This window comes from Zootoca vivipara, chromosome 7 (assembly GCF_963506605.1).
Source record: "Zootoca vivipara chromosome 7, rZooViv1.1, whole genome shotgun sequence".
Classification (NCBI taxonomy): Eukaryota; Metazoa; Chordata; class Lepidosauria; order Squamata; family Lacertidae; genus Zootoca; species Zootoca vivipara.
This window is the reverse complement of record NC_083282.1, coordinates 8350934-8368522: the sequence shown is the minus strand read 5'-3', so window position 1 is coordinate 8368522 and position 17589 is coordinate 8350934. Positions and strand designations below refer to the sequence as shown.

The 17589-nt window shown below is 41.4% G+C and overlaps 1 protein-coding gene across 2 annotated transcripts in view; it reads right to left on the bottom strand.

The window, feature by feature from the left end:
* Positions 1–17045, bottom strand: part of KIFAP3 (kinesin associated protein 3) — a 71308-nt gene extending 54263 nt beyond the window's left edge. For both annotated transcript variants that reach the window (XM_035124014.2, XM_060276631.1), the window contains exons 1-10: positions 16852–17045; positions 11922–12053; positions 9634–9788; positions 8076–8131; positions 7026–7167; positions 5659–5758; positions 5321–5445; positions 4899–4997; positions 2673–2851; positions 1072–1234 (exon numbers count right to left, since the gene is read on the bottom strand). In XM_035124014.2, coding sequence (XP_034979905.2) covers positions 1072–1234; positions 2673–2851; positions 4899–4997; positions 5321–5445; positions 5659–5758; positions 7026–7167; positions 8076–8131; positions 9634–9788; positions 11922–12053; positions 16852–16946 — 1246 coding nt within the window. In that variant the 5' untranslated portion in view covers positions 16947–17045. The remainder of the gene's footprint in view (positions 1–1071; positions 1235–2672; positions 2852–4898; positions 4998–5320; positions 5446–5658; positions 5759–7025; positions 7168–8075; positions 8132–9633; positions 9789–11921; positions 12054–16851) is intronic.
* Between the last annotated feature and the right edge of the window lie 544 nt (positions 17046–17589).

The window sequence follows — 17589 nt, the reverse complement described above, 5'->3', positions numbered from 1 at the left end:
TTGCCATATCATGTCTAATACTACATCTAGAAGTGCTGTTCAACTTCATTACATAGAAGAAATTATTTCCAAATGTTGACCTAATTCAAGCTGGCTTATTACAGAGATATATGAATGAACTACAGTCTAGAGAGATACTTGTCTAAATTGAAATATGAATTTCTCTTAATAAATAGATTTTTGAATGCATGTTTGACCAATATACAGTGGAACCTCGGTTTATGAACACCTCGGTTTACGAATTTTCGGTTTACGAACGCCGCGGACCCATCTGGAACGGATTAATTCACTTTCCATTACTTTCAATGGGAAAGTTCGCTTCAGTTTATGAACAGACTTCCGGAACCAATTACACCCATGCTTCGGGTTAAGTACGCTTCAGGTTGAGTACTCCGCGGACCCGTCTGGAACGGATTAATCCACTTTCCATTACTTTCAATGGAGAAGTTCGCTTCAGTTTATGAACGCTTCAGTTTATGAACAGACTTCCGGAACCAATTGTGTTCATAAACCGAGGTACCACTGTACACATTTTTGCAAGCAATTTCCTCCAACCTAATGCATTTTTGTTTGTCATTTTCATGAATGTATGCATTTTATACACACTATTTTGTGTTCTCATTTTTTTATGCTGTGAACTTCTCTGTGATCTTTGGATGAAGGGCAGTATACAATTTTTAATAACAATAATAAATGTTTTTGTACAGATTGTTTGGTTGGAAAACATTATATAAATATCAGAGAAGTGCAAATTTTAGAGGCTAGCTGTGTTCAAGAAGTGCATCTTAGATTGCTTCTCATTAAAAGGCAAACAAAACCAAATTTCTTCCCATTCCCTACATCTTATTTTCATTTCCCCCCTACCTTGAGATCTTCAACTCAAATTATACCCTGAACTATGCTTGCTATATTCTGAAACAGCTTCATTTAAGGGGGGGGATGTTAGAGAATTGGTAATAATTAGGAGATCAGTAGCAAAAATACATATTTTTCCAGAAAATATTTCACTAACAAAATGCTTTCAGTAGCTCTAGGGTTAAAGTGAGTAGTGAAAAAAAGACTGAAACCTACCCAACAATGCAGTGAGTTTTGGAAGAAGCCCAACTTGTACCATTTTATTTCTCAAGCTTGTGTCAAATGAAAGGTTCAATAAAAGTCGAAGAGTAATGTTCAGCAAATCTTCATGTTCACATGGTACCATTTTAACCAGTTTGTCAACAATATCCATTTCAACCTGTGTTAGAAGCATAGGAAAGTAAGAATTCTGAAAGCCTTCTTGCAAAGATTTCATACAATGGAACAACAGTCAAAAGCTTAAGGCTTCCAAAGCATTTTCTCCTCAAATACAGTGATTTTTATTTTTCTAAAAAGAGGTCTGCTGAAGTTTCCTCATGAATAGCTTCTGACTGAAGGTTACCAAAACATAAACAATACTTAAGTCAAAGCTCAGCATTGCTTAGAATCTGGAAAGAGAACCTGTTCAAGTGATACTACAGGCTTAGAACTTTAGTAATGCAATTCAAGAATTAGTAAAAACTGGGGTGGAGGAGTGAGATGAAACAATTAACCATATGAAACTATAACTACCAAGACACTGCGTGTATTCTAGGCAGCAAAATGTTACCCTTTAACAGATGTATGAAGGTCATGTTCAACTGCATATCATTTTAAATGCCACAACGATTTAATTAATTCATTTTAAAAGCTATATTCCAAAGACTTATGAGCAGTATCATATCCTGATATCATGTTTTCTGCACAGAGGACAGGGCAAAGAGAGACATTTGATCATGACTGGTAGTAAACAAGATTTCTCTCCTCAGCAACATTTCTCTGATACATGTCAAGACTGTGTCTAGTTTTATGCAAAAGCATGCCTATTTCTTTAATCGAAGAAGCAAAACGGAAAGAAAACAATCAGAATCTCTTCGTACATGCAAGAATTTAGTAACTGAATTCAAGGCACCTGTTGCAGAATTTTAAACATAGTAATATTATAAAGTTCAGAATGATGCAAAAAACAGAGAGTTTAAACACAATGTCTCCTTCAATTCCAGTTGTGGATATTTTGGGTGCGGTATTTTTTATCTAGGTGGAAAGAGTGCGGGAGGGAGGGCGTTGAAAGGGTGTCTAGAGGGTGCTCCCCATTAGGTGTGTGAGGCACTGGAACGTAACCCCCATAAAAGAGGAGAGTTGCCTTTATTTAACTGCTGAAATAAATGATCGGAGTTGCAGTCAAACAACATCTGAAGGGCTATAGGCTTCCTATTGCTGGTCTTGAATAACCTAATATATTCAGATAAAAGGCAAGCCTGCATACACCAAGTCAGCCATTTGTCCGTTGATCGCAGAGAAATCTACTGTGATTGGTCATAGCATTTCAACATATCAGACAGAGACCTTTCCAAGCCCTGGAGTTGTGAGGGGCTCCTCCACATGAAAGACATGCACATTCCAGTGAGCTTTTATATTTCCCTGTGTGAGGTACATGAAGGTGCAAGTTCCCAGGTACTTAGGCATTGTGAACCACGTAATTGATTTAATGCCATCCCAATTCAAGCAAACTGCAAATGTAGACTTAGTTACAAATGGAGAACAGGAAAGCAATGATACTGCCTTTTGTTGATTAGCTTTCCATAGACATGGTTTCAGCAAAATGCTAGAAGATTTACCATATCATTTTTGTTTTCCATGAAGATGCTGAGTTTCTTCAGAAATGACACAACCAGTATCAGCAGCTCAAAGTTATCCCGGTCCAGAGCTTTCACCAACATGTGGACAATGTTTTTGTTTCTCATCTTCAGCTCAGTACGAGTATCCTCCGCAAGATTCAACAGCAGGTAAAGGGCAACTGGCACATTGGGGGCGGGAGAGAGAGAGAGGAGAAATCACAATACTGAGAAACAAAAAATGTAGCGTTCAATCATTTCTAAGAATGTGAAATATTTCCAAGGATTTTGGACACTGCAAACATCTCCTGTGTATGGCAGTGAAATGAGAGCCACTTAAATGATATCAACAACAAAAAGGTGGAAGTAAGCTACTGCATATATTTCAAGTGTTTTAGTTTACTGGAAAAATGTGCCTTGGCCTTTTAAAAATAAACTCAAATATTTACACCAATCATCATAACAATATTAGACATCCTACCTCGGGTTGCCATATTACCAAAAATGAAAATACGGACAAAGTTGTTGACCTCCCCCCTCCCCGGGGCAACACCTATCTCTTTACAGAATCATCAGTGGACCATATTTAAGCAGCAAAGGTGGACTAGCACATTTCATGAGTGGTTGCTCAGAACTGTTTCCCTGGAGGTTCCAGAGGCAGAGAAACACCTTTCAGTTGAGCTGGAATTTGATGGCTAGTGACTAAACTAGCTGTTAGTCTTAAAGGGGCTCTCTTTCTAAACCTGCTACCTACAGTAAAAGGGAAACATTTCAAATAAATTATAGGAGAAGGTTTAAGTTCATTCTACCATAAGCATAAATAATAATAAGCTATACTCAGGCAGTATTATGTGTTACACATCCCACTGAAATCAATGGAATCTATAACTCATAAGGAAAGGCAAATTCAATTCTCCAGTTGAATTATATGAATGAACAAAGCGTTAAGAGATTTCATAAACTATTGATGTATAGCCTTATCTATACTTCCACCAAGTGCCACAAAAGATTATACATGCTTCCAAATTGTATACATGCTTCCAAATAACATTTTTGGCATAGTGCCCAGGGAAGGTCACTTCGGTATTGCTAACACAGTGGTTTGACTGTGCCAACAATATTTAGGAGGATATTGGGGTCCACATTTTTCTGTACTATTAATATCCATGATCTAGTATCAAATTTCCATAGAAAATTTTATCTATTCAATATATTCTATCAATTCAGTGCCTTTCCTTTTCACTTACAGTACTGTACACAAATTCTTAAACAAATGCTAGAAATTTCTCATTTTCTGATGGTCACTAGCTGATACCTAGTTAATGTTGGTAGTATGCTAGGACCTTAGCTCTATGCAGGCCTCATGTAACCTGAAAGCAGGGGGCTTTTCTCAACAGATGAATTTGTAAATAGAAATGATTGGCTGTTTAACAAAATTCATAGACTGTTTAATGAAAAAGTATATTAAGCACTTTACATAAGAGAGTCTAAAAAATTTATTTTAAAAATCAATAAAATAATCAAACTTTTAAAATAAATAAATGTAATTTATTTATAACAAATATTTACATACTGGTATTTCCTTTTTTACAAAACAAAGCGGTTTATAATAATACATTTATTTATTTTTTAAAAAATCAACTAGCTATTGCAGAAAAATGTGTCCTTAATTGCCTGCATAGGCCTGTGGAATAGAAAAGTTTTCAGCAGGCATTTACATTTTCAACAAAAAGCGCCTGCGGAACCTCTACTGCAGGCATCCCCAACCTTCGGCCCCCCAGATGATTTGGACTACAATTCCCATCATCCCTGACTACCGGTCCTGCTAGCTAAGGATCATGGGAGTTGTAGGCCAAACATCTGGAGGGCCACAGGTTGGGGATGCCTGCAGTACTGGGTCAAGGACACAGCTCTGGTTTTTTGTTGTTAGCACATGGGCCTCACTAACTCTGGGAACAACCAATGACACTCCAATAACAAAGTAACAAGTCTGGGTAAGCTTGCTGAAATAAAAATGTTTTTAACAGGTGTAAAAAAAAAAAAACACCAGTTCAGCAAAGGTGCCCACCTGCTATTAATAGCTGCAAAACCAAAATAAGCTTCACTGAAATAGCAGCTCTGAGTAGCCCAAATAGCTTCAGTGTTAAAAGGACATGAAGAACCTTGGAGTCCTTGTCAACCATTTCCCTAAAGAACTGAGAAAGTAACTACTACAATAGGAATTTGTACCTCGAAGTAGCTGCTCTTGCTTGACAACAAGCCCCTGGTACTTTTTAAAGGTTTTTTCATATTCTTTTTTCAGGGTCTGATTATCAGGATCTTCATCAAGTGACTATTGGGAGTTAAGAATATTCTTAATACATCAGGAAGGAAAAAAAAGAACAGAAACTCTTCAGTAGTCATGAGTACAAGCAGTCTGATGGCCTGCAGAACTTTAGGAGAGGAACCCTAAGAGGGGACCCCAAAATACTCCAATGGAGACTGAGCGTGCTTAAGGAACACACAGTAATGGCTAGATTTTTTTAAGGGAAGGGGGTTGACTGGCTGGAACTCTGAACAGGAGCACTAAATGCTACAATATTATGTCCCACTTGTCTACTACAGATAACAAAGCTAATGTGAGGGCTAAGATAAAATTACAGAAAGGATATCAGCTTTCTTCTTCTTGGTGAGTTCTTCCTGCCACAGCTCATGCCTCTTCAATTCATGATCAATGATGTTCATGCAGAGAGCCCCAATCTTGTAGTGTGTGATAAGTCCATGAAACTGAGAAAAACTATGTTATGAAAAATACCAAAAAAAAAAAATCAGACCAGTGTGATTGGCTTTGAAACAAAACTTCTATTGCCAATCTAACACTCACACACACAAACAGATCAGTGATGTTGCAACAAGAGAGGTTCTACTCTATGCTTCAGCTTCCTCATTTAAAATATATATATTAATTTTTCAGAATACATTCATATACATTTTAAATTATGTGACATACCTGGAGAAGCAGAAGAAAATATAAATGATATTAGTAGCAAGTTCTACACTTTGTTTCCAGTCCTCTCGTAGAACTCTGGCCAAAGCCCCCAGTGCAGTTTCTAAAGAAGGGAGAGAGCATGATCAGTCTCAGCTGCGGATTACATTGCATCAGGAAGCAAACATTCTTGCCCCATAAGACCATCTGAAACATGCACTTAGCCACAAAATATATCCTGCCATGTTACTTCAGATTAGTATCCCTCTAGAACTTGCTTTACAATATCACTTAATCTATGCTATCTGGGCACACAAAAATGGCAAGTGGGTTTGCGTTAGGTACAGAGAGCAGGAATGGGAAAACAACAAGATCATGGAATAAGATCTGGACAACAGGAAAGAATTGCAGCGTAAAAAGAGGGCCAGAGGCCTTCTGAGTCTGGAGCATGGGAAGTCGATAAATTCGTATAATTTGGCAGAAGATTTGGGAAAATGTTTAATTGATATTTTTGTAATTTGTATAATTGGAAGATGGATTAGGTATTTAAATAGGAAAATCTAATAAAAATGTTTACTAAAAAAAAGATCCATAAACAGTAACACCTTAGAGGTCCTGGGCCCGAACGAAATCAGATTAGCCTCAACTAGAACCAGGGCCTTCTCAACGTTGGTGGAACACTCTGTCTCAGCTGTTTTATATCCGGTGTTAGCCGCCCTCAGCCCGGCCTCGGCTGGTGAGGGCGGGGTATAAATAAAATGTTGTTGTTGTTGTTATTAAAAAAAATAAGTAATTAAGCTAAACCTAACAAACATACTAAGTCTAACCAGGGTGGAGAGGGTGAAATGGCTGCTGAGTGATACTGATGACTCTGTGACTTATAAGGTGCCTGTCTATGCCCTAGCATCTAGGAACAGTGCTTTTTTTCTTATAAAATGTTTAGGGGTATTCTCATATTCCTATTCATATTGAAATACTGCCCCTCAATGAGGCCAAACTTAAGATTCACAAAATGTTTAAGGGTATGTGTACCCCTGCGTCATCCCCCCCCCCCAGAAAAAAGCACTGGCTAGGAAGATTAGGAAGAAAGAACTGGATGAGCTAGCGGTCAATTGCAAAGGGGACTCCGAGAACTAATTTGCACTTTTTTTGTGGAGAATTACTTTTTATTCTGTGTAATAAGAAATTTTGGTGGATTTGATCATGGTTTTATTGCATGTGTAGTGACTGCTATTCTTGTTTTTGTTTTCCTTCTTTGGATGATGCCAAGGCCTTCAGCTAGCACTGAAAATCTGAAAAGCTTATTTGAAAATCTGACTACTAAGCCTGCTCCATTTACTGAGGCAAAATTCCCACCACAAGCTGAAAGTTAGAAATAAGCCTAAAATTACCATTAAGCAGAAGTTCTTCCAGATTATCAGGATTTCTGGCCAGCTGCAGAATGAGTGCAGAACCACGCACTTTATCAGGAATATCTTCATAAAGTAGTTCAATGTATTCGTCCATGTCATTGATATTGGCTACTTCATCAATCTGAAAATATCAAGCAGAGAAAAAGAAAAATACAGTCATACCTCGGGTTACGGCCGCTTCAGGTTGCGTTTTTTCATGTTAAGAACACGGCAAACCCGGAAGTGTTTACTTCCGGGTTTCGCCCCGCGCACATGCGCAGAAGTGCTCTATCACGCTTTCGCGCATGCGCAAAAGCGCCACTAGTTACGGACTTTTCGGGGTGCAAACGGCACCCTAGAATGGATTGAGTCCATAACTAGAGGTACCACTGTACTGCAGACATGCCAGGAAACAAATTGCAAGTACTTAAATTCATTCCTTCTTTTTCATATAAGTAGCCCCACTGCATTTAAAGGATAATTTGTATGAGTAGCTAGTGAGGAATGAAATCTTGTATAAACAGGTTTGAAATGAGACATTGAGAGATAAGTATGAATAAAAACTTCAGGGGTGGGGAAGATAGCCATTATGAACATGAATGTGCTACCCAAACTAGTCATTTTATTTTGTAAAGTGTCAGTTTCCATATCATTAAACACAGTAGTTAAGCAGCATAAAATTATATCAAACATTGTTTGAATTATTTTTTTAAAAAAACAACCAAGAGCATTATAGAATCTTAGAATCGTAGAATTGGAAGGTACCCTGAGGGTCATGGAGTCCAACCCCCTGCAATGCAGGAATTTCAACTAAAGCATCCATGAAAAATGGCCACCCAACCTCAGCTTAAAACCCATTCAAGGAAGGAAATCACCATTTTAAAATTTTACAAAATGATTATGAAGTACATTCATATCATGTACTACTGCATCTTGCAATAATTTTTTAATTCATATAGAATAGATGAATTCATTCCAAACAAGTCAATGAGATGACAGAAAAGTTTAACTACACAGTATTTAAAATCCTCTAACTTTAACAATGCCTACCTCCATCCCTTCAAAAGGTGGTGGATCTTTTGGCTTATTGGATTTTTCCTTCTTTTCTATGGAAAGAAAACAGAGTCATAGCAATAAAGGCTTCTTTAATGTTCTCGCTTTATTTTAAACTGCCTCTTTATGTTCAGCTCAGGAGAACTGAAAAGTGCTGAGTCAGTCGCACCCATACATGCCAAAGGCCTATGCATGCTCGGGGAAGTTCCATTGAAATCCATAGTTTACTTATTTCTAGGTAGACGTATTTTGAGGTCAGGGTATCAGTCTAGTCCATTATCACAGATTACCACTTAGGTTACGCACAAAAGAAAATGCACACAACCTGCTTCTCTGGGCACACCTAAGGGGACACTATCCCTCCTAGCAGCAGCTCATTGTAACCTAAAGAATGACATTCCAGAGGAGCAGCTGCCATTAGAAAGGCAAAACCACTAGAATGCCTATATTACACAAAACCAACTGAAATGAATGAATGGGGCGAAACAGGGGGAATATCCAGGAATCCTTGTCTTGTCTGCCTGTGCCAGCATCTACCAGTGCCAGTTTCTTATGTCTACCAACCTTATCATCATTGTTAGACACTTAGAAGACTATTCCATGGTACTTTCCGCCAGACAGAAATATACAAGAGAAGATTAAGAAATGAACATACTACGGGGCTGACAAAATAGGAATTGCATTTTGTACATACTGGACTTGGTGTTTAACTGAATAAGCTACATTTTAATATGTTATGTCACGGTGTTGATTCTGACATTATGAGAAACTATATTTAATTTTGAGAAGTAGTTTCTAGTAAATAACTTTACAATTGTTATTACAGTCGTACCTCGGGTTACGAACTGCGCAAACCCAGAAGTGTTTTCGCCGTGCACGCGTGCGCAGAAGCGGCGTGTACGCTTTGCGCATGCGCAAAGCGCGAAAATATCAAAATTAGCGCTTTGCGCATGCGCAAAATGGCGGTTCGGGCCTTTTTCGGGTTACGAACTTTTCGGGTTACAAACTGCGACCCGGAACGGATCGCGTTCGTAATCCGAGGTACCACTGTATTTGCCATTAGAAAGGCAGCATGTGTGTAGTCAGGATTTTTGTTAGTGGGGGCCATTGCTGAGCTTGGGAATCATGGGTAAAATACTCTGTAAATAGGACATTGCAGGGGGCTACAATTTAATGCAATCTTTTAGGATCCCAACCTTAGGGACTTTCCTTCTACCTTCCCTCTCCACCACCCCTACCACCTCCCCCCCAAAAAAACCACAGATCAGAGTTGAAAGCATCATACGACATCTTTCTCTATCTCAATAAATGCACATTTGGGAAAGAATTTTCAAACAACAAAAATGCCAGCGATATTGCTTGATTAATGAAAAATGTATTCATATTTTAGTTTTCTTATACTTGGCTGGTTATGTTTTCCCCAGAAAGTTGTTTATCTGGTGGAAAGAGAGGCTGCCTTCACCACTGCTCTTCTCCCATCAATAAACAGATAAAAGTGAGAGGTACCTACACCACAGACTGTTTCAAAGTCTGCATTTCATCTTGTTTTGCCCACCTTTTGCCGATGAGGTGTCTCTGCGGTTCTGCAGGTAATACAGCAACTGTTCTACCTCTGCTAGTTTGGAGGGGTGAATAAGCTTGCATTCCTCCACCACCTTCCGAGCCAGGGAAGAAATGTCTGTGTTTGCATTGAGACTCTTCAGTCGGATGCTGTAAAATATAATCCAAGATTTTTCACTTTTAGCTGATGCAGATCTCATATACAGCGAGGGGGGAAAGTATTTGATCCCCTGCTAAATTTGCCCGTTTGCCCTCTGACGAAGAAATGACCAGTCCATAATTTTAATGGTAGGTTTATTGTAGCTGTGGGAGGCAGAATAACCACAGGTAAACCCCCAGAAACCCACAAGACAAAAGTCAGACATTGATGTGCATTATAATGAGTGATATAAGTATTTGATCCCCTATGAACCAGCCAGATGTCAGGCTACCTGGTATCTTCACTGTATGTAATGAGCTGAGATTAGAATCACCTGCTGTAAGGGAGAGGTCCCTGTTTAGGGAAGTTCTTAATGTTTGATGCTGTATTGTTTTTAATATTCAGTTGGAAGCCGCCCAGAGTGGCTGGGGACACCTCTACAAAAGACAACTGTCGACAGAAGCAATCAATCCAGCAGATTCCAAAGTAGCCACCACGACCAAGACCAAAGAGCTGTCCAAGGATGTCAGGGACAAGATTGTAGACTTGCACAAGGCTGGACTGGGCTACAAGCAGCTTGGTGAGAAGGTGACAACAGTTGGTGCAATAATTTGCAAATGGAAGAAACACAAAATAACTGTCAACCTCCCTCGGTCTGGGGCTCCATGCAAGATCTCATCTCGTGTAGTTGCAATGATCAGGAGAACGGTGATGAAGCAGCCCAGAACTACATGGGAGGAACTTGTCAATGATCTCAGGGTAGCTGGGACAATAGTCACCATGAAAACAGTTGGTAACACACTACACCATGAAGGACTGAGATCTTGCAGAGCCCACAAGGTCCCCTTGCTCAAGACAGCACATGTACAGGTCCGTCTGCAGTTTGCCAATGCACATCTGAATGACCCAGAGGAGAACTAGGTGAAAGTGTTGTGGTCAGATGAGACCAAAATCGAGCTCTTTGTAATCATATCATCAAATATTGGGTGAGCACCTCCTTCCCTCAGCCAGGGAATTGAAAATGGTTCAAGGTTGGGTATTCCAGCATGACAATGACCCAAAACACACGGCCAAGGCAACAACGGAGTGGCTCAAGAAGAAGCACATTAAGGTCCTGGAGTGGCCCAGCCAGTCTCCAGACCTTAATCCCATTTAAAATCTGTGGAGGGAGCTGAAGGTTCGAGTAGCTACACATCAGACTCGAAATCTTACTGTCTTGGAGAGGATCTGCAAAGAGGAGTGGGACGAAATACCTCCTGAGATATGTGCAAACCTGGTGGCGAACAACAAGAAACATCTGACCTCTGTAATTGCCAACAAGGGTTTTGCCACCAAGTACTAAGTCATCTTTTGCAAAGGGGTCAAATACTTATTTCACTCATTATAATGCACATCAATCTCTTGACTTTTGTCTTGTGGGTTTCTGAGGTTTTTCCTGTTGTTATTCTATCTATCACAGCTACAATAAACCTACCATTAAAATTATGGACTGGTCATTTCTTCGTCAGAGAGCAAACGGGAAAATTTAGCAGGGGATCAAATACTCCCCCCCTCACTGTACAGGTGACTCCCCACTTACGTGGGGGTTGCATTCTGTGGGGAGCCCACTGCACTACATACAGTTCCCCCCCAGCTGTTGAGTGGGGTAGCAGAGCAGCAGCGAGAGCTCCCACATGCCATTTTGGAGCCCTTAGAGTCTTTTCTTCTGGACTTTTGGCTCATTGGTGTCCTCTTTGGGCTCAGGGGAGGGTCTCCTAGTGAGCCATAAGGACTTTCCAGCTCTCCCCTGCCATTTTGGGTTAGAATATTATGCTTTTTGTTTTTGTTCCTGTTTTTGAAAATATTTTTGACACATTTCATTATTATTCTTATTAAATTTGTCTACCGCCCTTCATGCGAAGATCACAGGGTGGTTCACAACATTAATATACAAAATGAGAACACAAAATAAATAATAAAAATGAACAAAAGCGAAACCAAACCAATAACGCTCCTCCCAATTTTTTATATAATATGTAGAGTTGATATGGTTTACTATATCAAGTCTCAACTGATTTAGGTTATCGAAAATTTCCTGGTTTAAACTTTTTGAAACTTTAAAAATGAAAAAGGTGGACATCAAAGGTATTTTAACAAGAACTTACATTTTTTGACACTCCTTTCGCTCTCCCAGCATGGGATCTCCCATCTCCCCAAGGATGGTAGCTTCCACTTCATAGTGAACAATAAGTGCCTTTTCTGATGGATGTACATCAATATTTCCCCCCTTTACCTTCCTGTTAAGTAAGAAAAATTAAGTGTAGCAATTTAGCTGCGTGATACAATAAGAAAAACATATATTTGACCCTCTTGAAATTCAAAGGTCCTACGGCCCTCCTTAAGCGGTCTCCTGCTACTAATGTATTTATTTAAAGACTGTTTTGTTGTTGGTCTTTTATGTTTTAAGCAATATGCTCCTAAAATCCTTTTTTCTTTCTTTTTAGCATCCCTTATTGTCTTGCTTGCATTTCTTTTGCCAAAGTATATATTCCTTTTGGTTCTCTTCATTTTGTAAGACTTCAGTTTTCTGAAGGAAGCCACAAAGACACCCTCTTGGCCCTGGTGGTACAGTTATGTATCTGTGATATATATTCTAGCTGAGTTTATTGTTGTTTTAAACAATGCCTAGATATTTGCCAAGATATTTGATCTTCTTGGCTTTATCTCTCAGTACAAAGCCTTACTTTCATTTTTTGCTCCTGAAATGTGGGATACAACTAACTCCTATTAAAACAATTTCTAATGAAAAAGCAGTAAGGAAAAACATTGTCTGATCTTAGCACAAAAAGAATGACAGAGCCAATGACCACTTCCCATCACCAAAACAAGCAGATACAATTCTCCCCACCCTTTTCAGGTGAGTAGAATTGTTTGCTACCTACAGAGAACTATTAGTGCAAAATGTACTCAAGACTGTTTTGTTTATCCTCGGAATAGTCAGCTGAGGCAGTTACTACTATTCCCATTTTGGCAAATGGAGAGATAGCAAAATGCAGATGCTTCTAGCTAAGCAGTATGGTATCTACCAGTTCCAGGCCATATTTGCATCATGCATCACCCATGAGCTTCATTGACGTGCTCCACAGTGTGTCATCTAGCCCAACACATTTCAGTTACTACAACAGGCAGAAAAAAGCACTGTGGTCCACCAAAACCCTCAACAATTTTCATGAGGGGTTGTTTGGGAACCACTGATACAGGAGATTATTTCAAGCAGCTGTCTCAGAGTATACATGGATGACACTTCAGGTAGCAATCAGCACCTATTATTTGTCACAGTAACGGATGAGAAATAAAGCTGAGCACACTACTTGGCCTTCCATCTACCAGGTGTACTATCAAGTCACAAGATCATAAAAATATAAAAAGGACTGCCAGACTGCTCATAACCCAACAGTGATCAGAAAGAAGTCTCACAAACAGGGAATGAAGGTCACAGCCTTCCCGTTGCTTGTTCCCCAGGGACTAACATTCAGAGACATGAATGTTAGCAGCCACTTAGTTAGTTAGTTAGTTAGTTAGTTAATTTGTTGTTATGGTTCTCGACTAGCACACACATTTATACATCAAACAATCCAAAAGACAATCTAAAATATATACAATAAATATAAACTTTAACCTTTGTAAACACTGTTAGATAACAGAAGATATCACTACTTGGGAGGGTACGCATATAAATAATATATCTAAACTTTCACCATTATAAAATTATTAGATAAAAGCAGGTATCACTATTTGGGAGAGTACATCTAATAGTGGCACAGGAGCATCTTTAGTTCTGTCCTGTAATTTTATGAGCACTACTAACTAGGTCAGCCCAAATTTTTATGGCTCTAGCACAGAACTTGGCTGCCCTTGTTGTCACATTGGAGTTAGCATCTGAAAGGAGTCACTCTATATAGAAATTGTCCGAGTGTCCAGGAAGCTCAGCCAGCATCGGGGGGTGAGCTCGCCTTGCACCTCCTCGTAGAAGCTGCATCGCAGGAATACGTGGCCAATAGTTTCCACTTCCCCAGATCCACACGGGCAGCATCTCTCACACATTGGGGTCCATTTGTACTTCCCTTGAAGAACTGCTGAGGGCATTATGCGGTATCGGGCTAACATGAAAGCTCCTCTATGAGATGGTATTTCCAAATGGCAAAAATATGCAGCAGGGCGGGGTAAGTATCTCTTTGACTCCTGCGTAAGTGGGGTACTCTACTCAAATCCTTCTGCCTTTCTATATCTGTTATCCTCCGTTTAACAATGATCTTTGTTAGCAGCCACTGAAAAGTGCCCTCACATTTAAAGTTTATTCTGCTAAGTATCATGCCTTAGAAAGATGCCCTTGTACTGTCTGCTTTCTTCTTGCCATGATGCAGTGCAAAAGCTTCCAAAAGCACTATCACCTATCACTTAGTGGAAGAGAATATGTGCCTTGTGAGCAGATTGTCCCCCTAGGTCCAATCCCCCACTGGCCAGTGTTCGAAATTAGCAAGGTGCCAGGCACATTTTACACTAAGCTTTCGACCACTTGCGATCAAGTGAAGATGTCTGGGTGCCAGGATGGCACTTAATCTCTCACCATCTGGAGGTGTCTGCCTGGGGATCATTGGATCCGGACTCTTTTCACACACTAATACCCCATCCTGTAGAAGTCTTATCAGTTACTAGCCAATCCTGTAGAAGTCCTACCGTGTTTCTCCTAAAATAAGACGGTCCTCAAAAATAAGCCATGTCAGGCTTTTAATTACTAGAATAAATATAAGACATCCCCCGAAAATAAGCCGGGGGTGGGAGCCGCTTCGAGGAGCGCAGCGCAGTGCGAAGAGCCTAGTGAGAGGCAGCTGCGGCTGCAGGTGAAGCCCGGGATCTGCGTGGGCGACTGGGGGCGAACGCCCTGAGCGCTGCGGCGGTGGAGAAGAGGCGCCCGATCAGCTGAGGATTGCCTTTCGGACTGTCTTTTTTCTTGAGGATTAATTTTTGACTCTGCATATTCCGAACTATAAGAAATTATAAGTGCTTGGCTCTTTCTGATAGCCCTTTTTTTCTTCGACTCTGCACATTGTGATTCAAAATAGAAATGCCTGGCCTCCTGAGTGCCTTATTGACTATGCATACGCTAGCTAACTAATTAAGGCAGCAAACTCCTTGCGATATCTCTACCGTTGCTTAGCAAAACTGCACACCCCGCTCCCGCTCGAAAAAATAAGACATCCACCGAAAATAAGCCATGGTGTGTTTTTTTGGAGGAAAAATAAATATAAGACGTGTCTTATTTTAGGAGAAACACGGTATCAACTTTTAGAAGACATCTGTTTTTATATATGTGCAGGAAGCTGCCCAGAGTGGCTGGGGAAACCCAGCCAAATGGGCAGGGTATAAATAATAAAATTATTATTATTATTATTATCTTTTATCTGCACAATCAGAATAAATTTCTGGAACCAAATTGCTTTTTCTGTGCAGCTTGAGCCCTGAGCAGGAGCAGTCAGCATTAAAAAGAGAGAGCTCAGAATAGACCAATATATATGTGAACTGTTATTGGATCAAGGGACTTTTCTTCTTCAAGTTCTCAGCATTCTTAACCCAGCTCAAGGTCGTCCTCTGAACCAGCCAGACGTTGAACTGTTAATCGATTGCGGTCAGCCCACCGTTTGGAAAATAAGACTTTAGAGTTGTCTTTCCCCCAAAACAGCAACCAGACACTCTGTTTCGGTGACAGCAACCTTTGGTTTTAAAGAGCCGTTTTTTGCACCTAGTTTTTACGCTGGGGCTGGCCTCTCCAGACAGGATTGGGAGAGATCCCTGCTTGAAACCCTGGATGTCCCTGAATTACAAGTCCCATCATCTCTGACCACTGGCTGTGCTGGCTAAACATGGACCACTTATAAACACCATCTGCAACTCCTCGTAAGATTCCATCAACGGTGTCTCTGAAAATTTTTACCCATCACTTGGGAAGATAGGCGAACTAATGCCGGTGCACCGGAAGAAGCAAAGATTACCAATGTCGAAGCAATGATTCTTCAACATGTACTTTGTTGGATTGTTCATGTTGTTCGGATGCCTGATTATCACCTTCCAAAGCAACTACTCTATTCTGAACTTAAAAATGGAAAGTGCAATGCCAGTGGTCAACCAAAGAGGTTTAAAGATGCTCTCAAGGCTAATCTAAAAAAAATGTAGTATAAACACCGACAACTGGGAAACACTGGCCTGCGAGCACTCCAACTGAAGAAGAGCCTTTACCAAAGGTGCCATGGACTTTGAAGACGCTCAAACTCAGGATGAAAGGGAGAAACGTGCTAAGAGGAAGGCACACTTGGCAAACGCTCACCGTGATCAACTCCCGTCTGGAAACCTATGTCCCCACTGTGGAAGGATGCATGAATCCAGAATTGGCCTCCACAGTCACTTACGGACTCACTGTTAAAACCGTGTTCATGGAAGACCATGATCGCCAAAGAAGAAGTTGGCTAAGGATGATGGGAGTTGTGTTCCATCAAACACCGGGGGGGGGGGGTGATTCGGAGCAAGATGAGCCAATGGTCTGAGCTTCCTTCATCCCACTAAGTTCTCTCCCCCACCTCAAGGACCCTCACCTTCTCCCCAAACCCACCACCAACTTCTCCCCCACCCCACCCCAACTGACCCTCACCTTCTCCCCAAAGCCACCCTCACCTTCTCCCCAAACCCACCACCAACTTCTCCCCTACCCCACCCCACGGGCCCTCACCTTCTCCCCAAACCCACCCTCACCCTCTCCCCCCACCCCACCCCAAGGACCCTCACCTTCTCCCCAAACACGCCGCCATCTTCTCCCCCCCTCCACCCCGGCTTTTTCTCCACCTCCCACCACCTCATGACCCACAGCACCCGACCCCAAATCTCTCCGCGACCCCCTCACCGGCGCCCCTCCCGCACCCCCAACTCGTTGACATCTGAGGAGGGGGGGTGAGGGGAGAGAAGGGGAGGATGCTCGGCCGGGGGGGGGGGAGGTGGGGCCGTTTCGCTGCCGCTCCCTAAACACCAGGCCCCGAGGCGCTCTACCTCTTGAGGTACCGGGCGTCCTCCCCCTGCATGGCGGCGGCCGCGGTGCTGAAGCGCGAGGGGGGCTGCGAGGGGCGCCCGTCGCCGGCGGACATCGGGGGAGGCCAGAGGGGGCGGGGAGGGCGCCGTTGCCAGGGAGACGGAAAGAGCGAGGGATGGAGAAGCGACAGGCGGACGCTGAGGGCAGCAAGGCGCAGGCGCAGGCGGTGGCCTCCGAACTGCGCAGGCGCGCTAGGCGTCACGAGGGGGCGGGGCGAAGGGCTCTCAGGCGGTCGAGCTCTGTCAGTTTTGGAATATGTTCCTATTATGTCTCTCTGTGAGTGAGTGAGTTTTAATTCAGTTAATGCTTCGTTGTTGCTTTTTTAATGTTGGGGTTTCTATTCCTCTGTGTTATTCACTTTTCTTGTTTTTAGTCTGTAAGCCGCCTTGAGTCCCTGTCGTGGGGGCGGGGGGAGGCGGGGTATATAATAATAATAATAATAATAATAATAATAATAATAATAATATAGATTATTGATGTAAACCCCCAAAATGTATTTTCTATAGTAAAGTTTTTACCTCTATCTTCAGTACATTTTATTTTATTGCTATGGCTAGTGGCTGATGCAAATAAAGATTTTTCTGATTCTAATAATAACAATATTATTTTTTTAATGACGGGGTTTCTATTCCTCTGTGTTTTTAACTTTTCCTGTTTTTAATATGTAAGCCGCTCTGTGTTCCTGTCGTGGGGGGGGT